General features: G+C 42.4%; 1 protein-coding gene across 1 annotated transcript; it reads right to left on the reverse strand.

The window, feature by feature from the left end:
- Positions 1-7,570: 7,570 nt before the first annotated feature.
- SRP9 (signal recognition particle 9) lies at positions 7,571-20,068 on the reverse strand. Its single transcript, XM_048843342.2, has 3 exons — positions 19,909-20,068; positions 13,317-13,385; positions 7,571-9,328 (listed from the first exon to the last, which is right to left on the reverse strand). Exons 1-3 carry the CDS (start codon positions 19,978-19,980, stop codon positions 9,209-9,211), a joined length of 261 nt encoding a protein of 86 aa, XP_048699299.2. The 5' UTR covers positions 19,981-20,068; the 3' UTR covers positions 7,571-9,208.
- Between the last annotated feature and the right edge of the window lie 3,542 nt (positions 20,069-23,610).

The raw sequence follows: 23,610 nt of genomic DNA on the forward strand, positions 1-23,610 counted from the left end.
AAACATCTCCCCCTTACTCTCACAGATATTGTGGAGCGCACAGCAAGCAGTAATAATGCTGGGAATCACAAAAGCTTACGCTCAAATAAATTTGTTAGTCTCTAAGGTGCCACAAGTACTCCTTTTCTTTTTGCAGATACAGCCTAACACGGCTGCTACTCTGAAACCTGTCAAAATGGGAATATTGTTTTTGCTGAGGTCTAACCGAGTCAGTAAACTGCCAGCGTGCTTTCAAACGTCCAAATGCACACTTTACCACCATTCTGCACTTGCTCAGCCTATAGTTGAACAGCTCCTGACTACTATCCAGGCTGCCTGTATATGGCTTCATGAGTCATGGGAGCAAGAGGTAGGCTGGGTCCCCAACTATAGGTATTTCAACATCCTCAATGGTTATTTTCTGGTCTGGGAAGAAAGTCCCTTGCTGCAGCTGTTGAAACATACCAGAGTTCCTGAAGATGCGAGCATCATGTACCTTTCCCGGCCATCCCAGGATGTTGGTGAAACATCCCTTGTGATCCACCAATGCTTGCAGCAACATTGAAAAGTACCCTTTGCGGTTTATGTACTGGATGCCTTGGTGGTCCGGTCCCAAGATAGGGATATGCATTCCATCTATCGCTACCACAGTTAGGGAATCCTATTGCAGCAAAGCCATCCACTATAACCTGCACATTTCCCAGAGTCACTACCCTTGATAGAAGCAGTTCAGCGACTGTGTTGGCTACTTAGATCACAGCAGCCCCCACATTCTTTGCCCACTCCAAATTGATTCCCGACTGACCGGTAGCTGTCTGGCATTGCAGTCTTCCAGAGGGCTCTCGCCACTTGCTTGTGAACTGCGAGAGCTGCTCTCATCTTGGTATTCTTGCACTTCAAGGCAGGGGAAAGCAAGTCACAAAGTTCCATGAAAGCGCCCTTATGCATGGGAAAGATTTGCAGCCACTGAGAATCATCCCAGACCTGCAACACTATGCGGTCCCACCAGTTTGTGTTTGTTTCCCGAGCCCAGAATCCATGTTCAACAGCATGAACCTGCCCTGTTACCACCATGATGTCCAAATTGTCGGGACCCGTACTTTGAGAGAAGTCTGTGTCCATGTTCTCATCACTCTCGTCACCGCACTGCCATCACCTCCTCGCCTGCTTTTGCGGGTTCTGGTTCTGTATATACTGCTGGATAACGCGCGTGATGTTTACAATGCTCATAACTGCCACTGTGATCTAAGCAGGCTCCATGCTTGCCGTGGTATGGCATCTGCAGGAGAGCAGAGTGGCAGCGGAAGCGGCAGGTGGATGACTATGCTGACAGCAATATGGCGCCCGTATGGAAAAAGGCGCAAAACTATTGTGGGCCGTTGCTTTCACAGAGGGAAGGAGGGAGGGAGGGGGGAAGCAAGGGGTAAGCTGGCAGCGGATGCTGCAGTACGACTGCTAGCCATCATAGTCTCCTGGGTGCTCGCCAGCAGACGGTGTAGTACGACTGTAGCCATCATGGTTTCCAGGCAGACTGAATCTCCATGAGACGAAACTTAAGAAGAGAATGACCTGGAATCACTCCCATTTATGTCCAGGCAGCCCGATAGACCTCACCGAGGTCTGACAGGAGCACCTATGTCTGCCCAGGCGCCCCCGACCGACCTCACCAAAGTTGGCCAAGAGCACCCAGGAGACGATAACGGCTATCAGTTGTACTGCACTGTCTGCTGCCACAACGCAATGAGCTGCTGCTGTGTAGCGATGCAGTACCGTGTCTGCCAGCACCCAGGACACGTATGGTGACAGTGAGCTGAGCGGGCTTCATGCTTGCCATGGTATGACATCTACACGGGTAACCCAGGAAAAAGAGACGTGAAATGATTGTCTGCCGTTGCTTTCACGGGGGAGAGCGGGGCCTGATGACATGTACCCAGAACCACCCGCGACAATATTTTTACCCCATAAGGCATTGGAATCTCAACCCAGAATTCCAATGGGCAGCAGAGACTGTGGGAAACCTACCCACAGTGCAATGCCCTGGAAGTCAATGCTAGCCTTGGTACTGTGGATGCACTCTGCCGACTTAATGGTCTTAATTGGGGGGACACACACAACTGCATAAAATCGATTTCTAAAAAAATCGACTTCTATACATTCGATCTAATTTTGTAGTGTAGACATACCCTTAGGGGTAGTAGTCCACCTAAGTAGTCTTAGGGGTAGTAGTAGCAAGAATGTGCCAAACCATCTTTTCTGTGTCCATAATGGCCTCAGTGGGGTGAGGGGGACATTCGACTGAGATCAAAGGTTGCTGAATGTCCAGTACTCTGTGCTGAGGCTCCTGGACTTCCTTAAACTGACTCTGTAGTTCTGCCACTATCCTGTGAATGAGCTATTGATATTGTTTAAAATCATCTGGTGGAGACAGAGAAGATGAAGAAACCGTCTCAGCCAGTGAAGATGACGACATTTTTCCTGGAACCATTAGAACTGGCTCACCTTCCTCCAAATACTCCCATGGAGCAAGTTATAGATGGCTAGGTGATAACAAATGGGGCTCATGCATCGATCCTGGATGTCTAGGGTGGGGCTCCCATGGTCTCCAGTATTGTCAGTGGAGGACCCCCCCAGGGCATAGGTTACCACCTATCTCATGGCCAACTGTGTCTGGGCAGAGGCCAGAACCCTGATCTTCTATGGCTTCTGTCCAGGCCATCTCTCCTCAGAGCTGCAGAAACTCCTGCGGAGCATCCAACTCAGCAGAAGAAGAGGCTAGACCCTGGACTACCAGCAGAATTGATGGTACCAATCAATGGCTGTGCCTTGAGACTGACAGGTGGGTAGGGAGAACAACTCAATCATCAGGATAGTCTCTTCCCCTGGTGTAACAATGTCCTGGAATAAAGAAGATCCTGATAGGAGGGGTGAATGTGGCCAGGTCAGATCAAAGCTCTCAGACCACGCTGGAGTATGAGGAAGGTCCACCTGCAGAAACTGTCTGAACTGGAGCTTCCCCAGTCACACTGGAAGTCGAGCCACATGGGACCGTGCTGATATGGGTACATCGGCTCTAAAACTGGATAAGAGCACTGCAAGCTATTTAACCTGAGTCTTTGCTATCAGAACTGTCAGATCCCTACCCTTGCTCACCACCATTTCCTGCAGAGATTTACTTTGGTCGTAGTCCTTAGTGTCTGTTGGAATTATTAATAATTTCAAATATTGTTAATGTTATGGGAACTTACCAAAACACCAATTTAACCATGAATTCCTTAATTAAATTAAATTGAAGGCCAAATGGTACTTTATGCAGTTGCTCTAAACATGTATAACATCCTAAAAATAAGCAGTCACTACATCCAATACAGTAATAATATTTATAAGCAGGTGATCCGTAGACTTACAACTAGGCCAGACCTAGGGATGCCCATCTCATTCTGGTATGGTCCAGCACGATCAGGTAGGGTCTGACAAAACCTTTGGATTCATGGCTCTCTTTATACCCTTCAGCTAACTAGCTTTAGCAAAAGCTTAGTTTGAAGCAGTTTATCTGAGCTTCTTTCCTTTTTCCAAGGCCGCCTCTTTTTTTCCTGCCCCTTCCCAGCCTTGCTTACCAGCAGAACAGTGGGATGATTTGGGTTTGTTTCTTTTGAGACAATTTGTGTTTATCATGTTACTGTAGCTTTTATTTTAGGAACCGTATATCCTTCCCCCATTAAAGTAACACTACTTACTATTCTCATGGCCTTCATTTACTTGCTGATTGGAGCCATCTTTCTACTGGCCATGAACTGTAAAGTGAATTTTTTTTCTTAACCAAACTTAAGATAACTCTAATTTTTATCATCCTACAGCACCCATGCACAGTCTCTCACGACTTTGCCAGAATCAGGGAGGGATCCTCTCTCTTCATGACAGTTTTTGACAAAGATGACTTTTCCTTGTATCTATGAAAGTGCCCCTTACTCTAATGTGAAGCCTTCTCCTTAGTCTTGGCAGTTTTAGCTTCCTTTCCTGAAGTCATGCTTGGAGAGGAGCAGCCTGCTTCCTGAGACTGATGTACAGGTCAGGGGAGGAGGTTCCCAAGCCAAACTTGATTGGGGTCTCGCTACCTTCTCCATCAGATATTTTCTAAGTTTTAGTTACTGACCCTCAAGTTCTGGGCAGAAAAGAAATGCAGTTGCTGCAGATGTGAACCTCACCCAAGCAGCAGAGTCAGCGTTGATGGTTGTTGCTTGCAGAAAACAGTTTTGGAATGCTAGGACCCTAGGAATAATCCCAGACTTCTGAAGCAGAAAAATTCTCCAGGAAAGGGAGGAAACTAACTACACTATGCTAGAATATACTATAAAAATGAAATTATACACTGGGTTCGGCAACCTTTGGCACATGGCCCATCAGGGTAATCTGCTGGCGGACCACGAGACATTTTGTTTATGTTGATCGTCTGCAGGCACGGCCCCCTGCAGCTCCCAGTGGCTGCGGTTTGCCGCTCCCAGCCAGTATATTTAGAGCAATGATACAGTAGAAAGGATCTCAGGACAACAAAGATTCTGACTTGGATTATGCCACAGTAAGAAGGAACTGGAGAGGGCTTAGCCCACGCCACCCTTTATGCCCTCGTTTTGGAGCATGAGGAAAGGTATGGGGGCCAACAGACACCACTTATAAAATCCTGGGCTCAGGCACATGCATATCCATGTGGGAGTACACAAGGACCACCACTCAAAGAAGAATCTAGTCCTAGCACTACCTGTATATTAGACCTGCTAACACTTGAATATTTTAAGGCTTTTTTTTTTTTTATGAAGTTCTTAAACAATTTGGTTGTTTGAATGAGTCACATAACATTGTTTCTTTGAACTGACAAGCATGAACCTGTTTGAGGGTGAAGAGACTTTTTACCATTTACAGATGCTTCTGTGCTTTTTCCAGCTAGATCATCCTGAGCAATAGCTTGAGCAAAAACTGGTATATAAGCAATTGCACTTCTAAAGTTTTTTGAAGTGGGATTTAAGATTGTTGGACAATGCCAAGGAAGTGTCCCTGCGGGCACCACCAGCCTCAAAAAAGCATGAATGACAAACACCTTAACCATTCCTGCACAAGACACATCTTTGATTAATCAGGAGGAAAGTGATATAGCTTCACCATGAAGGTAGAGAAAGTTTTTAAAAGGTTCCTTCACATAAAGCATTTTCAAAAGTACAATACCTAAACAAGAGTTCAGAGGTCTTAGCTAAGTTCTCTTCCTCTAAAGTCACCCACTGCTTCTTAAAGACTTAGAAGGGCTGAGACAGAAAATGCAGTTCTGTAAAGAAACAAGACTTGAGATGAGAATCAATGGGCTCATTTAAAAAAAAACAAAACAAAACAGGTAAAAATCTTTAGCAAAATAGAACTGACCAGAAAACTGGAGGGAAGGAATACTACGAGACAACACAGTTGTGTTACAGACCTTACTGAAGCAAATCTCTCCTTCACCTCAGTTGTCACTTTGCTTGATAAGGATGGTGGTCTTATTTTTTCATATTGTAGGAGTAACTGAACCTTATGACAACTTAGTCTTCCTATAAAGATCAGACTCTCTGAATCTTGAAAATCCTCTACTTAAAATTGAGAGTGCTCCCAGGTGTCTCACCCAGAAACCAAGAGATTGTCTCCTTCCTGGTCAACTAAAACTAAAATGTGTTGAGTATTCTGCATGCTTTTATATAATATGGAGTAAATTACTAAGACTTTTTTTTTTTTAAAACAGCAGTAACATTTTCAAAATGGTCCTGAAGCCCCTAGAATGCTAAATTCCATTTGCAGAAGTGACTTAGGCACTTGGCTTCTTCCACTAGAAGCTTTAAAAGAATAAAATTAAATTTGTGACTAAACTCCCACTTTTCTAGCTCAGTTAAGTACCTTCCTGCATTCAAGGGTCTAACTTTTATAAAAATTGTTGATTGATATACACACACCAGCTAGAGTTTGAACTTCCACAGGAAAGTAGAAAGGACATAGCTTCACATAAGAATAAACACATCCCAAACCAGTGGGAGTAAGGGTTTCACCTCTTCCTTTGAGGATCAAGAGAAGATAGTCTAATGAAAAAAAAAAACAATCAAGAGAATTACAACACTAAAACAAAGGACAGACTGAGTCCCACACGGAGTCCAATTAAAATCTCCATGAAGATCTATGCTATATGGCCAACACAGCTTAATGAAAAATATGGACCACAAAAGTTGGATGACACAGGTGACTGGCAGTAGGACACAGATCAACTCACTGATTGAAATCCATGAACAGTAAAAAGCCTTGTTACCAACATCTCTGTAGTATGTACCCTTGCTGGAAGTCTCCACAAGTCAAATGAACCAGGGGGATAGCAGATTGCGGTGTTACTGGCATTTCATGGCTAGTTTGCCAAATTGACTATTATGCTCTGGACTTTTCTCCCAAGGACTAAATGCATTTCTAATTTAGTCTAACTTTAAAGAAGATCATATTTAGAAGAAACGGTGGGATCTTAAGCTACAGTAAAACTCCATCCTAATGATCATGTCCACAGTAGAACACTACTGTTAAATTTAGTACTGAAAGGCAGATTGAGAATACACCTTCTGACATGTTGCCTGTCTACATAACGCCTTCCAGGAACAACATCTGGAGAAAACTATTAGCGTACTTCATTTGTCCCCTGTATCCATTTTGCTTGCAGAGAGCATATTTAAATCTGTCCTTAGTTCTGTACTGTATGCTTTTCCTGTATGCAAATAACCCTATAGGACAGGGCTTCTCAAACTTCATTGTACCATGACCCCCTTCTGACAACAAAAATTACAACATGACCCCAGGAGGGGGGACGAAAGCCTAAGCCCACCCAAGCCTCGCTGACCCGGGGGAAGAGGGGGGGAGCCAAAGCCCCACTGCCCTGGGCAGGGTGTGGTATCAAAGCTGAACCTCAATGGCTTCAGTACCAGGCAGGGGGCCTACAACCTGAAGCCCTCGAGCTTCAGCCCTGGGCGGCGGGGCTTGGATTTAAGCTTATGCCTCAGCCCCAGGAAGGCTAATGCCAGCCCTGGTGACCCCATTAAAACAGGGTCATGACCCACTTTGGGGTCCCGACCCACAGTTTGAGAACTGCTGCTCTAGGAAAGGATAGCCTTGTGCTTTAGTGCACAAGAATGCTTAAGAAAGGTGCAGTAGGTTTAACACAAACTACTCTAAAAACACTATGTTGTTCTAATACTTGTAAACTTTAAGATCATTTGAAGTACCTATTAAAAAAATCCTCAGCATTATGGTGGCAGGTATAGGTCAGTTTTTGTCCAGATTTAGGACTTTTACATTTTATATGCCACTATCCTTAGTTTTGTAAGAGTATTACACTTGCTTTACTTCAGAAATATGTACACAATCTAAGACCTCCATGCACACCCATCCTCAACATCACACTCATTAAACAGGATGAGGAAGTAAAGTTGAAATAGAAACCAGTGCTTTTGTGGGGAACAGGACGGAAGGCAGGGGGAGGACACAAAAACAAACTCAGTCTTGTTGACATGACAAAATATCCAAGCAATAAGACTTCATTAGAGCCTTTGTCTTGGTTTGAATGTATTTTGCTGACGTCAAACCTTACAGGCCAGAACTCAAGATGGCAAACGGCAGTTCGACATGCTAAAATATCTTCCAATAATATGTAACATTCTACTGAAAGAATAATTTAATGGAATAAACTAACTTTGTGGGTATTTATGAAACCTTTGGCAAAAAACTGGGAATTCCATTCCTTCTAAGTAGCAACATTACCAGTTAAGTTTGAGAACTCAATTGTTTCTATTAAAAAATAGAGCAAATAACTAGTAGTTAAGTACAGCATTTACACTCAGTTTGCAAGCTCTTTTCTTTTAAAGGTTTGGAGTTGACCAAAATATTAGCGTAGGAGAAAACTCAGTTACAGTAGTAGAATGGTTATATACAGGAAGTCAGTTTGGCATTTAACCAAATGGAGTTCAGTTCACAACAGTATACAGTATCTATTCAAAGCAAGTGTCCAACTCCAACATTTTGGTCTTCAAGCAGGAAGCGTTCAAGAGAAGAGTAAACAGAATCTTCTACCATTAAACAAAGGTAGCAATAAGAAACATTGCTTCTTAAGCCACATGCATGTCAAGACTGACTACATTCTTTTGCTTTGATGTTTAAGGTATAAGTTTGGTAAACATGTTAGCACTTGTGAATTCAAGTCGACAGTCTACTTTTTTTTTTTAAATTAAAGTGAATGTAACATTGGCAAGTACTAAGACTTGGACACTGAAGTAATTTATCTACAGAACAGGTCACATGTGGAAGCTTCCATAGTGTCCTCTCTAGCATGCCTCAACTCTGCCCTGGGAGTCAAACCTCTACCTCTCTGCCAACTACTTTTAAATATGACCTTGATTCTTTTTATATGAACACTTGCTTGATAACTGGATTGGGACCTTCCAGCTTCACATAGGCTACTGAACAGTTTTCAGATGGTGAGGATCTGATAATGACAACTTTGTATTTGAACCAGCAATCTAGAATGTGTTCTGTGGAACCATTATGCACAGGCTTTTAGAAGTGTTATACACCTTATGGCCATAATATTAAAAGCTAGAAACCTTTTACGTAAAAACTTGCTAGTTGCACAATATTACACAAAATTTTTGGCAATTTTAATTTAGAAGATGTCTGTTCTATTTCTAAATTGTTATAATATATCATTAGATGTAAAAGGTTATTAGATCCAGTTTTACAGTTATCGTATTAGCGGGTCAGATTAATATACATTTTCTCATTTGTGAAAATACACGAGCACAGGTGTATGAATGCAAATAAGATCAAGACATGCTCTCACTTTCCAGAGGGATACACTTGTTTCCTTTCATTTTCAAATTAGAGTATTGTAGATTTACAAAAGAAAATATTTACAGGTTAAAGGTATGTTAAGCAAGACTAGTAAGAATATTTTCCATGGAGGATATATTTTTCTTGCTTAATTTTCAAAAATAAATAGAGGCTTTCCACTGAAAGCATTTATTTTCCTAGTTATCTGAAGTGGAGTCTAGGACGAGGAAAAAAATGCTTCAGACTTTTCATAGTCCACTTCGTTACATAAAACATCTCCTGTCCCAAATGTTTGCTCAAATCCAAGTGATATTTTCTTCCCGTGAAATATGACTGGAGCTTTCATTTTATTTTCAGCAATTCAGTCTGTTTCCATGGCAGCACTGCGGGATTCCTTAGCTACCATGAGTCGCATTAGCTGACTGTGGAATTTCTCAATCTTCTTTACATCTTGAGCCTGGTCTGTTCTATATAGCAGACACTGTCAAAAGAAAGTTAGTGAATATCAGGTTTTATTTCAAGCTATTCATATCTGTGATGATTTATAGTTTCAATATTAATTTCACATATTTCTGACACCAGAAAGATTACACTACAAAGTGAAAGACTTCAAGGACTCTGATCAATGCCATCTGTACTGTGTCCCACACGTGAAGGGGCAACATAGAGCTACCCTTAACTTCCAACTCTATGACAAATTACTCAATTATTTAATATATAAAATAAATCAATCTTCCTTGGGTCCCCCATATAAAGTGTCTGCATTAACACTGCAAACTCAATGCTAGGGACTGCTTTCTGTTTTGAAAAAAATCAAGCATGCAGTTTGCACTTAGAACTCCACTGTTCTAAAGCCTCACTGTAACTTGCAAAAATCTTGGGTGCCGTAAGGCTAGCATTGAATACAGTGCATTATATTCAATGTTGTATACAGATAAAAATCTGTGTAACACTAAGAGAAAACAATCTGGAATAAATTAATATATGCCTACTTAACATCTTTTTAGTACTGACATTCCTTAGAGCACTATGCATAACTTTCTGGATAATATTAAACAGCTGTAGTTTACATCCACTCTAAACTCATATTAATAGTTTTGTCTTTCCCCTTTAGCAATGTGCTGTACATGTTTACATTCTATTTGAAGTGTGAATATTCTAGCGGTCAGATCAAGTTTAATGAGCTTGCTTCCCTCAGTCTAACTTGTCTCATGATTACACAAGCACTACTGAGCTTTCAAGTATCTTCTACAAAGGACCACAGCCAGGTGGTTAGCACAAAAACCCGTGAACTACAGTCTAATTGTTCAATGAAAAACTTAAGCAGGATAGAAAAGATTGAAGTTTGATTCAGAGAAATGGTGTATTTTAACACTAAAGGGGGTTTATATTTATTCTCTTTTGCCTAAACTTTTCTGCAAAGGCTAAGGTCTCTTTTCATAATGAGAGGAGTTCTCAACAACAACAAAAACCACACAATCTCAGCAGCAGGCCAAAAGCTGCCCTGTGATGGAAGAAATTGTTGTGGTAACACATGAAACAGATTCTTTCCTTTCGGTGTTCTGTAATCACCAAAGCGGATTTTTTGAACTAGAAATTATTCTTTCCTTGCATTTCCCCAGCTTAGATCTTCATACTTTTAGGGATATACTTATTTTGTCACTAGCAGTGACAGATTAAGCATTGCTTAGAAGTGAACAAAATTCAAGATTTTTTCGTCTTTGGCGATAATGCATTGTCTCTATGATCAAGAGGTATTTCCCTATAGAGAAGCTTTGAAGAATCAGAGAACCACCTGGCTGATTAAGATAAGGAGAAGTTCTCTTCATGTGAGGTTTTCCCTCCCCATTGCACATTATAAACAGAAATAAGATGCCACTGTCTGATCATAATTACATACTAGACACTCGTACTGATGCTTGGCAAACTGGAATTTTAAATTTACTGCAGCTAGAGGCCACAAATACTTTTGTTTGCCTAAGAGGCAGCTCATGGATTTGGGGATACCAGTTGAAACAGCAGGTGACTTGGAATATAGCCAACATTTCTGTCAAGAATGATTAGTTCCCTCTGTCTGTATAGCATGAATACAACAACAACCCAGCTGTCCAGATTGATTTAGCAAAGGAATAAAAATAGAAAGCTTCAGTCTCCAGGGCTGTCAATACAGCAGCTTTACTCGCATTAAATTCACATTAAAACTTCTTTAAACTAAGGCATGCAGTACAGAACCTACTTCAGTCTTTCCACAGCTATACTGCCTCTGCAGAGTAGCAGTAAAACTTGCCTTTGTCAGTAAAGTTGACCACTGATTTGGTGACAAGCAGATGAGAGTAAAGTGGGGCTGTTTTAAACTACATTAAGCTCAGGATTCAACTTACCCCAAATTTCCTACTTTGTGGGATTTCTCCTAACAAATCTGTCTTTTCAATTAAGAATGTCCCTAATTCAACATCCCTCTAGCCTTCAGAGCCCATCCCTTGTACTGTAATTAGCCATCCACAGATGCCTGACTATTTCTCCTCCACAGTCTGGTCTCTGTGACACTGATCAACTCTTCTAGGAGGAGCCTGCACAGACTAGATGGATTTAGTTTGCCTCAACCCTGAAGAAACAGTATCTTAAAAGGCAAACTACTAGCAATATGAACTATTACACGTGCTGTTCGCCCTTCTTTATTGTTCTGTGTGTTGCCCTTTCCTCTTGCTCCTACACTCCTCCCTTTCCTAAACATCTGTCCAGCGTGTTTGGACAGAAGTCAGCTAGAGGAGACACTAAATACTAAAGCCATTTAAAAAAAAAAAGCCCTGCTGCATTCTAATTCAGGGGAGGAAAGGTTACAAGAATGTGTGAGAAATACTCCCAAGAGATGCCACTGAACATATAGCTGATCATATGGTATTGTCATAAAAGATGCAGGCTCTAACATCAACTTTTGAATTCAGTCTGATTTACTGGGGTTATACAGGACATTTGAGTAAGAGAGAAGTAGGCTTAAATTTGAAAGAACTATTGACCCCTCCTTAGAGAGCAGCTTGAGACTGGACAACACTTTCTACCCCCAACTTCTCCCCTGCCTCCCATTGCTCCAGACCTCTGCAATATCCCCTGCAGCTCTCGAGTCCAGCTCCTACTGCATTCTTTCCATCCACCTTTTAATGTGTCTGCTGCTCTTCAATCCCTGTGTCCTGTCTAGCCCCTAAACCAGAGTGACAGCCATTTTACCTGTAGGCATAGCTGTAGTTTAACTGAAAACAGTGGGAAGTGGCAGCCAACTATATTAAGGGCAGCTTTTCCACATGCATATGGGCTACCATTTCCCTGTCTATCTTGCTAGCTTCAGTCCCACTGAAAGTAACAGGAGATGGGGCCACTTTGTATAAAGGGAAATTTTGTGAGTTGGCAGCCTTTCATCATGTTTTCAGATGACTTAAAACACCCCAAAAAAAAAAATCACAAGAGTCATGATAAAATAATTAGAGTTGGCAATACTGCATTCATAGAGACCCCTATGAAAAGTGGAGTAGCCAGATACCAGGTTATTTCTCCAAGCTTCTGTGGGGTGTTGGGTGAGAGGATCAATATCTAGAATTTTGTGTTTGTTTGCAGTTTGTCTTTTCCTCACTTCAGTGAAGTTTCTTGATTGCGTTATAAAACATGCTCCACTGAAAGTCTCCCTTATTTACATTTTATGCCAACAAACAAACGTGTACATTAAATATTTAAAAGTTTTAGACTTTCAGGACAGTTCAACACCAGAAATGTTTGCCAATACAACATTAGGAAGGGATATGGGGTTTGTTTGTTTGTTTGTTTTTTTTTGGGGGGGGGGGCATTTCTGTGCTGGCAAAAGCCCTACTGCAGATGGAGTTAACACACCATAAAAAAGTGCTTTTGCCAGTAGAGCTTATTTTACTCAAAGCAGTGTAAGTTATACTGCCAAAAGCCCTTTTATGGTGGTATAAGGGGTCTCTACACTAGGAGGGTTTGCGAGAATAGCTATACCGGCAAACCGTTTCTAGTTAGACCTAGCCTTATTCATTTCCCCTCTCTCTGGTAGTGGTTTTTTGTTTTTCTCATTACCACACAAACTAAAGAAAGGAGTTACCTTTAACTGCAAGACTTTTATACAAGCAAAATAAGAATAGCAGCATTTTCAGTTATATCCCTCAAAAGAAACCCAGTAAGTTCCCTTAAAGGGAAATAAGGACCCAATCCTATTCTCCTTGAAATCATTAGGAACTTTGTCTCAGACTCAGTGGGTGCAGAATAGGGTACCAAGCTAGCATCAGAGGCTCTCAAACACATACTCCGAGTACAAGAAGCTTGGTGGTTTGAGAAAGTTAGCTTACAGAACCATCTATATATGAAGTTCTCATAGCAATTTTTACACTCAAATTAAATGATAGACGGTCTTAAAATACAAGCTTGCAGAATCAAGCTTTACGGTCACAACATTCTTTACTTACAACTACATCATCTGTTACTTTGATACACAGATTCCCATCACAGTGTCGGTATTTAAGAACCACACGCACCTGAAATGAGAAAACATTTTAGGAATTACTGATAGACAAGGTTTTCACATCACACAAAGATTTTCTAGCATAGAACAACTTAATATTTAAAAGGTGTTATTTTACATTTAATTTGGTTTGATCAAGAAAACTACTTGTCAATTCGTGATCCATTTCACTTAGAACCCATGCATTACCAAAATGTTTACTGTTTGATTCCTCAATGCTCAGGAAAGTTTTTGTTTCAACAAAAAGGGGGGGTTCCTCCCCCCCCGCGCCTTTTTTTTAAAGTAGTTTACATTTAACACTGTACTGTACTTGCTTTTTATTTGTGTGGTTGACTGGTTATTTCATAACTTTGGTGTTCATAACTGAGGTTCTACTGTAGAAGATCAGCATGGTTAGATCCAAGTCCGACTGGGGGAAAATATCTTTTTATTTACAACATCGCTCCCCAGGTGTCCAACACTGAGTCAAGGAGTGCTTTGGGTCTGGTATAAGAGAGGCCATGGGGGAAAGGAATGTTACAGGTTTGATACCAAGGATATGTCTACACAGCAAAGAAAAATCTGTGGCTAGTCTGTGCCAGCTGGCTCAGGCGGTTTCCTTGCTGTGTAGGCTTCTGGGTTATGGGACCCTCCCATCCCGCAGGACCCATAGCCCAGGCTCCAGCCCAAGCCCGGAAGCCTACACAGCAAGGACACAGCTCCGCAGCCTGAGACGGCTGGCATAGGCTAGCCATAGGGTTTTTTTTTTTTTTTTTTTTTGCTGTGCAGACATTCCCCCAAGAGATATAGGTAGGATGGGGGAGGATTAATTACAACTGGGAATCATCTAGCTACCCATTTGGTTTGTGGAATGGGGATTACGGGACTGGCTCAGAAAAGGGACCAGAAATGCTATGATCACCACATGCTTAAGGGTAAACATTTCTTCTAAGTCAGGATTTGTCTCATACACTGTCACTAACATACAAGGAAAGCTGCCAGGCTCCCCCACTTTGAAGTCTCCAAGTGGTCTGAGGTCAAGACGACTAGATAGGTAGTGTAATAAGAGACTCGTATGGTCAACTACTTTCTACACCAGTTTTAACATCAAATGGTCCTTGTTGCAACCCACATAATCCATGGCATCTGCAATACACTTAGTCATATCTTCAGGGAAGAAGGAGGACTTCATAAAGGCGAAATAATTTTAGAGGAGACCAATTAAAACTGTTGAGACATCCCTTGTCTCCCCACCCCCACAGCCATGTTAGTGGGGACGTATACTAAAGAAAACTATGCTTAACTTAAAATGTTCCACTCAAATTTTCATAGCGATTCTCACATTGGAATGAATTGAAAAAATTCATTTTTGCTACTCGCTGTGGTAAATGTGGAAGGGGTCAGCTCAACATTATGCTATTAATTTCTGCAGTATCTAAACCTTAATATTAAAAAAGGTTTTAGCCACTGTGGTAAAGAAATCCTTCCAAACACCAACCAAGGAAGTTATTTGAGTTTAATGAGTCGGTGGGCAGATTATTCCAATGCCTCTGCTGTTAATAGTTTTCCCAACCAGAAACTGATAAGGCTATCAGTTTCAAATCTGCTAAAATCAGAACCCTATGGACAACAATGAAACCAGAAAGAATTCTCAATTTCACCCGGCTGCTTCTTGGAAAAGAGGGAAGCACTTTGAAGAAATTGCCTTCTATGATATCCCCAGCTATTGAAGGCATCTGCCCTCTGATTAAGCCTGTCTGCAGGCTTGGATCCTTTTGGATTCCTCAATGTATTCAATACCCCAAAACCATTTTGACAAAAGAAGTCCACTTCCATCTACATCTGGCCAGAAGACTGTACTCCATCCTACTGAATGTAGGACTGCCCATGGTGATCCATGCATTTGGGACCTCCAAATTTGATTTCAACTTATTTCTAGAAATGAAGCCATATACACCTTGAAAAAGTTCCAAATGGTACAGGACACAGCAATCTGGTCATTATTAACACGCAGCCCTGGTGCTTCACTCTCTTCAATGGTACCCCATTAAATAAAAAAAGCAGATCAAGGTCCTTGTCTTCTTAGTTCCTCCTCACAGGACTAGCCTTAGTTACTCAAGAGATTGCCTCTCCCTTGACTAGGACAGCTACATTCCACTGGAACAAGAGGGGAAAAGGAAAGATCATATTTCTAAATACTTTTGAGGCTCTCTGATTCTACAGGACGTGTCTCATGTGATTACTTAGATGAGATGGAAGGGTAGAATAGCAGAGATTATTAGAACAGCCAGAGGAGGACACCCCCCACACAGCAAAGCAGTGAAAACCCCATATCCTTGCAGAAGTCAGGTGGTTCTAGGATATATGGGAGAAGACAGCTGCTTCTTTACAGAAGCCAAAAGGACAGCTGGGTGGGTAGGAGGGTAGTTTTAAATAAACTTATCAGACAGACACTTACTAGTCAGTGACAGAAAGACTCCTGAGCAAGGTTCAGGAATGGCATCTCAGAAGAACTCCAGCACCCTCTCCTTCACAAGTACTAGTATAAACAGATTTTTACCAGGACCTAACTGGTTTTCCTCCACCATGAACTTCCACCTCAGCCTCTGGCCTGGTAGGTGTTCAGTAAATTTTGTAAATCCCGACTATCAACATTGAAATAATCTTAAAAAACAGATAGGTATAATCCAAGTACCCAAGGTAGCTAGTTTCTTGTTTATGAAGATATCCTTTAAACAGATTTAACCCAGTATGCAATATTAGTGCAAGAAGACAGTTGCATATAATGGAACCTAGCAATTACTATCCTCCTTTTCCTTTCAAGAGAAGGAATCTAATAAACTGGAGCTATACTGGCCTTAGTATACCCACGGGGGAGGAGAGGAGGGGAAAGAAGAGATGAAGTGAGCTGTAGCTCACGAAAGCTTATGCTCAAATAACTTTTGAAATGTTTCCCACAAACCACTTTCAGCATTTGCCAAATCAAATCTTAAATGCCTGCTTACTGAAAAGCATTATGCTTTTATGCTAATTGGTAACTGATACCTTAAAGATTTTTTTGGGGGGTTTTTTTTTAGACTCCTTTCTTTCCTCCCTGCCATTGAACCCCCTTCCCAAAGAATATTAGCAGAGACCTTGAAAAATCCACTCATCCATAGCAAATAGGAAGCTTTCCTGGCAAGTGCCATCAACTTCCACAGAATCTAACCTTTCATTTAAAAAAAAAATTATATATTTATTTCTAATTCTTATAGTTTTAGAGAACCTTCCAAATGATAACTAAATGCAAGACAATGCAATGCTATTTTCCTATATCTGCAGAAAATAGTTCCAATACCCATCATGTTGCTCACAGTTTCACTCTGCTGCTCTGGGAAAGCTAAGAGGGATCACCTTTGCAGTTGCTATTCAGAACTCTTTGGGAAACAGTTTAACTGACAAGTATCAGGTCAATTTCATACTGCTGTAGCTCAGCAAAGCTGAGCAGAGGCAGACACTGAGGAAGCAGTCAAGCAGAAACTTGACAAGAAGCAAAGTAGTGGGCTGATGTGCCCCTGGGAGCTAAAAAACTGAGGAATCGTGTAAGATAGAGATCATTCCTCCATTACATAAGCAAAGAGCTTGAGGAAGGGGTAGAGCAGGACAGACCTTACCCACTTTCACAGCGAAAGACAGCTCTGGAGGGGATGGAGTGCAGAGGAAAAGGCCTCAGAAGAATGCTCCTTTCCAGCAACCCAAACAGGTTAGGCCAAGGAGGGGTGTGTAGTAGATTTGCTGAACTCCTCCTGACCGGGCGGGGCAGGGAAGCAGAGTACTGGAGCACTGTTCCTGGACAGTAGCCCTTTTCCTCCCTAACCCCATTGTCACCAGGGTATAACTAGCCTTTAGTCCTCCAGACTGGTGTCCAGCAAAATTACAATCCAGGTGTTTAGGGATAGGGACAAATGTATTATTTGGATGAGTGGAAGAGTACTGTGGTGAACTTAAATGCAAGGAAATAGAAAGATTTGTCAGAAGAAAGAAGAAACTATGGGGAAGAGAGAACACAATCTAGGGAAAGATCAGGAAGAGCAAAAAAAAACCCATAAAAGGAACAAGGAAAAAAGCTTGGAATGATGTCAAAATATGACAAAAGCAAGAAAGGGCATTTAAATATATATTTCATTTTTAAATGTAACCAGTTGTAATATACACATCAGGGCATATGGCTTTGGAGGCCATAGCCACAGGAGCAAGGCAGCATATATATTGTTCACTCTGGCTAACAGGTTTCAAGTAAATTTTTCTACGCTCTAAATTAACAAGTAAAAGGGCAATAGCAGAAACAGTACTGCACGCTTTGCCTCCCTTCTTCTTGGGGCATACTAGATAAAACATAACAGTCACCAGAAAAACTCTGGTCAGAGTGACATTCAGTCATATTAAAATGGTTAATGCTGCATTGTGTCAGTTATAGTGTCACTGTAGGTGGACATTCCCACTAAGATTTCCATGTAACCCAAATGGAGAAACACTTCCCTTATAAATGAACAGTAGTAACAGTACACAGATTCCACTCTGCTCCACAAATCACCTATTCAAAACTCCATTGGAGGCTGCTGCAGTGTCATTGTCAAGTGACAGACAACTATAGACTGGATTTGCTGTAATGCAGCCAACCTAAAAATGAACATTACTTCAGTGGAAAATGAAGCTATTGAACTGGTTATAGTATTGCACAGGACTTGCCTATGCAACAGCTGCTATTAAAAAACTTTACAATATCAATCTTATCTCAAGAAAATAAAAATATCCTATTCCTAGAAGGCAATAGCAAGAAGTTTAATGTAACAATTTCCTTTTTGAAGTACTAATGCCAGATTTCAAATACAAAGAGCAGATATACAGAGTTATTGGACCTCAACATTAAAATTTCTCTTTTCAAGAATTAGAGAAGGATTCTCAACTGCTCAAGGTTGAGTGAGCAATATATCACCAGAAGGAATTATTCCAATAATTAAGCTGTGGGAGACCCACACTATTCTAACACAGCAGGCACTGACTAGGAAACTGTTGAGTTTAGTACTCCTTCCTGAAGTCACTTAATTTTCCTGAAAAAGTTACATAACCTAATTATGCTGCACACAATAATGGCATCCTCTGCATTACTATGAAGGAATAAATGGGCCAAAATATGGAGCTGCCATATTGAAATTCACACAAGCTTCTAACAAAAGTAACAATACATACATTCTGTATTTAAAGCTTTAACACATAAATAGCATGGCACTGATCCTCAACATGCTATGTTCAAATACAGCTGTCAGACCAGTTACCAAAACATCAAATATGACTACAGCTATGACATTTAAGAGGCCCAAGCGTGCTATATAGCCCCTTTTGCCATCAGATGGATTAAATGTGTTGTTAAAGTAAAAATGTTATTAAAGTAAGTTTTAGTTAAGAGAATACTTTATCATTTCATTTTACAGTTTGTTACAAAATTAGATTTTGCTTTAAGATAAAGTTCTCTTAATATTAGTCCTTAAATATTGTGACATATATCCTAAGAGCTAAACATATACAGCTTGACAGTGATCATTAATACCCTGATCCTCCATATAGGCAGCGCATTGGGCTGACACAGAATCCCACTAAAGTCAATAAGGTCTGCCTATGAACAGCCCCATTAAAGGATCAGGGTGTAAGGTGGCTCCTGATAACCATTCAAGAGTATTTGAAAGTACAAATAATTTCTCCCTTCTCAGCGTTAAGTCTAAGGTCATAGAACAAGTAGTAATGGAGTAAAACTAAAACAAGAGCATTAAGATGATTCTGAAAGAAAACTTCCAGATAGTGAGATAGGGGTGAGTCATTGTTATGAAGCACTGTGCGCTCAACAGAAGCAAGACTGGTGACTCCAATATCGGAAGAACCAATGCCACCTCACCTCAGAGTGGGAGGAAGGCAGACACACCAGATCTAGGCCTTTAAGAGCGTGTGTGTTTGGAGGAATAAGACCGACCAGAAGAACCAGTATGAAGCGCAAAGAGCAGACTGCACCGACGGCTTCGTGGCATATCGGCGTCCCAGGCAGATTCACGTCTCATGGATACTACGCGGGTGCCAGGCTACCCTGGGGGTGGGCTATTCCTGCCATGCCACCTGCAGCGACTCAGGCTCTTCCCAGCAGCAGGCAATTGTGTTGGGAGACCCCGGGCATCGGCTGGCTCGAGGGTGACCAGATTGTCGGGACTGTCCCTATAAAATCGGGACAATCCCGACATTTGAGGCTTTTTCTTATATAGGCTCCTATTTTTCACGCTTGCTGTCTGGTCACCCTAGCCGGCTCCGTGCTCTGCTCGGGAACGCAGCAGGCGGCTAGCTGGGGGAGGCGCCCCACGCAGTCACCCGAACGGGTCTCCAGAATCGCTGGGCTCCCCGTCAGCCCAGCCTCCGGCCACTCCCAGGGGAACTCGCTCCTCCAGGACCCGCAAGGCAGGGGCCTCGCCCGCCCTGACCGGTGTCTAAAGGGGACGGGTACCGCCCCCTAGGCGCTCTCCGCCCGCCCCCCGTACCTTCATGGGGTCGGCGAGGTAGAGCTTCTCGGCGGCACGGCTGAACTCCTCCCAGGTCTGGTAGTGCGGCATGGCGGGAACAGATCCTCCCGGCCGGCTCGGACTCGCTCTCACAGCTCAGCACTCCCTCCCTAGCGCACACGCAGCAAGATGGCGCGGGGGGTGGAGCGATGCTCTGTATCGCGCCTCTCTAATGGGTGGCAAAACAGACTGTCCAATCGCAAAGCACATTATTGAGAGGTCCCCTCCCCCGACAGCAGAAGTGCGGGCACGGGGAGGGTCTATCGGGCTTGTGGAGAGTAGCTGCTCCAGGCAGCCGTGTCACAGCGCCACTTGCAGGCCTGGCGGGATAGAACTACCCGGGCAGCCTCCTCCGCCCAAAGAGCCCCTCCCGCTTTGCCGCCTGTCGGGAGGCGAGCGCACTCATTGGCTACTGCTCCGCCCAGGCTGCCGATGGTTGTAACCCTGAGGCGTGAAGGCGGCTCCCGGAGTCGCTAGTTCTAATCTCAGGCTGGATCCCGCTGCGGGGCTCAGGTGTGTATCCCTCAGCCAGGCCTCCAGGCGGCTGTATTCTTGCGGGCCCCAGCCTGGGTGAGTGGCTGAGCAGGGGTCAGCTGCGGGGTGGGGCTCAGGCCCAGGGCGAGTGGCTTCAAGTCCCTGCCCTTGGGGAACTTTGTAGTCGTGGCTGCCTCTGTGGCTGCCCCAGTGGTCAGGAGACTATGTGAGAATCTGCCCTAGATCACATCAAACTGTCTTTTCTGTCCGCCTTCCTGCGGAAAAAAAATCTTGAAAATGTGAAGCCACTGCAGCCCGAGGGCTCAGAAACAGACCAAGTTTTGTTTTGTTTTGGGGGGATGCTTGGATCATAATTTTGAAACATTTACTGGTGTTGGCAATACTGGGCTGCTATGCAAGTTCATATGTCTTTGGACTCTATATCAGCTTAAAAGCCCATTGCCTCAGGTTTCTGGCTCAGATTTGAACCCTGGCCTTAAAGAAGCTAGGTTCTGCTCTGGGTGAATGATAACATGGGGTAAACAGGGAGGAAATCCCTGAGGGGATGATATTAAAAAAAGATATAGCCTCAAAGGAGAGAGGCCTTGCAGAAAGATAGTGAAGGAGCAAGGCTGCATGGAAATGAAACGATGCAGAGGGGGTGAGGGAGCGTGGGCTTGTGGGGAGTGAACATAAGAACAGCCATACTGGCTCAGATCAAAGGTCCATGTAGCCCAGTATCCTGTCTTCGGCCACAGTGGACAGTGCCAGGTGCACCAGAGGGAATGAACAGAACAGGTAATCATCCAGGTAATCGCCCATTCCCAGCTCCCCAGTGGGAGGATGAAGGGCTGTGAGAGAGAAAGGTCTATTGAGAACATGGGGCCACAAGAGAGCCAAATCTGGATTTAAACTTGTAGTAACTAGCAAACATGATCACAAAAGTTATGTAAACCCTGTGAAAGGGAAATGGATTTCTTTTAAAGTTGAAAGTATTTGAAGTTTTCCCAAGTTGGAAGACCTCTCATTAAGCTGGAACTTGGCTATGTGCAGAATAGAAACATCTTTAGGAAAAGAAAAAAAATCACTGGTTTCTCTGTTTAGCTCGGAAACACATCAGCCACAACAGACACTGTGTCTCAGGCTTAAACTGAAATTAAAGCTACTGATTTCAGCAAGAGACTACAGGTTATAGAATTATAGTGCTCCTAGGGACTCCTGTTTTTTTCTAAATTAATTTAACACTGATTAATTTTAATTTAAAAAAGAAAAGCAGGAACACTCATGCATGTTTTTCCCTGTTTAATTGTTTTAAAATTTATTTTTGCTTGGGCTTACTGATCTGTGATTGTTACCCATAATTGCAGAGGTAGAGTCCATGGCCAATCAGATTGCTCCCTTAGTCCTGCCCATGTTATAAAGCTCATCTAATTGCCCTTTTATAACAAACAAGCAAAAATAGCAGCGTTCTATTATCTGCCTTAGGGAGATATACTTAAAACCCAAAACTTCCAGATCTGAATCACAATGGAAGCTGTTGTTTCAGATTACTTATATTGAAATGAACAAACCTCAATGGCGTGGCCATATAAACAACCAGAAAAGCAGCTAGCAATGCGGGTCTACAATATGAGAAGCCAAAAATTAAGCAGAGCAGCTCCAGACTCTACTAATAAAAGGAGGAAATGCTAGCTATGGTTTTGCTGACCAAAAAAGGAATGGGAGGAGGGGGCTTGCAAGGGAAAGAGTGGGAGACTTGGCAGGAGAGGAAGAAGTGAAGACTAAGGAGGTATATATTTCTCTGAGTCAGTAAACCAGATTAAAAGCTACAAAGAGTCCTGTGGCACTTTATAGACTAACAGACTTGCATCTGATGAAGTGGGTATTCACCCACGAAAGCTTATGCTCCAATATGTCTGTTACTCTATAAGGTGCCGTTGGACTCTTTGCCGCTTTTACAGATCCAGACTAACACAGCTACCCCTCTAAATCAGAGTAGCTGGTTGTTACTGTGGAGCTCAACTGTGGAAGAGCCTTCAGTAGTTGTGCTGCCACAAGTTAATAAATTGCTACTGTGAATATTATATATAGTATCAACAATCCTGGTGGAAAGGGGGGAGAGAGGGAGTATGCAGCAGTGAGTGACAGCAGAATCTTCAGCCTAATTTTTTAAAGGTGGCCAGACTTTTGCCTCATTTTTCAGGTACTCAACTTCAGACACCTTGGGTCTGACTCTCCGAGGTCCTGACCACCTCAACTCTTAATTGAATACAGTGGGTACATTGCTGGGGCCTAAGAGTGGCCTCAGCAGACTAGACAGTCCAGCCCAGATGGTCTGATTCTCTACTATCTTGCATCTTGTATAGTCCTTGACAGCTCTGCAAAGTGGGTGTAAAAATGCTACCATTTTGATTTGGTAGTGTTTTATGCCCACTGAAAGAGGTGGTAATCTTTACACAAGGTGTAAGGCAGTAGAAAATAAGGCCAAAAATATGTAACATTCTGCAGTTTAACTGCCCACCAGATTTAGGCCAAAAGTTTCAAAAGTGGCCCTTGATTCTGTGAACCTCAATTTTTGGGTGCCCGGTGTGCATCACTTTAGGTCTAATTTTCTGAGGTGAAGTCAACGGAACCTCTAAGTGCTCAGTTCCTCTGAAAATCAGGCTCAATTATTTGGTACCTAAAATCAGAGGTTATTTTTAAAAAATTGAGCCTTAGTGAATGACCTGTTCCAGGTATGTAATCTGCCACTTCACAGTGTTGTTTTAAACTTGTTTGGAGGCCGGACTATTTTCTTGCTGTGTTTGAAACATAGTCATAACTTTGAGCTTGATAGTTATTTATTTATAAATTATATTTTTGAATATGTCCAAAACTCCCCAAGTAATCTCCAGTGAGTATAGTGATAGATATGAATCCTAGAAATTTTTCAGTAGGCTGTCTGTCTAGTGAAAGTTATGTATACTGAACATTCATGTCTGTTGAGCCAATAATATTTGAGTACTTGGGAATAAAAAAGCAGCTCTTTTTAAACATAAAACAAAGGTATTGAACTTCTTCCTTTTCTTTTTTGGGCTCCTTTCTTGAATTGTGTTCTCGTGTACTTTCCATTTGAGAACTTATTCTGCTGACTATGACTCTTCCATCACAGTTAGGAAGTTGTATATAATATGCAGCCTCGGCTTTCTTTTCTCAGTCTCATTTAAT

This window comes from Caretta caretta, chromosome 3, assembly GCF_965140235.1.
Source record: "Caretta caretta isolate rCarCar2 chromosome 3, rCarCar1.hap1, whole genome shotgun sequence".
In the NCBI taxonomy this organism is placed as follows: domain Eukaryota; kingdom Metazoa; phylum Chordata; order Testudines; family Cheloniidae; genus Caretta; species Caretta caretta.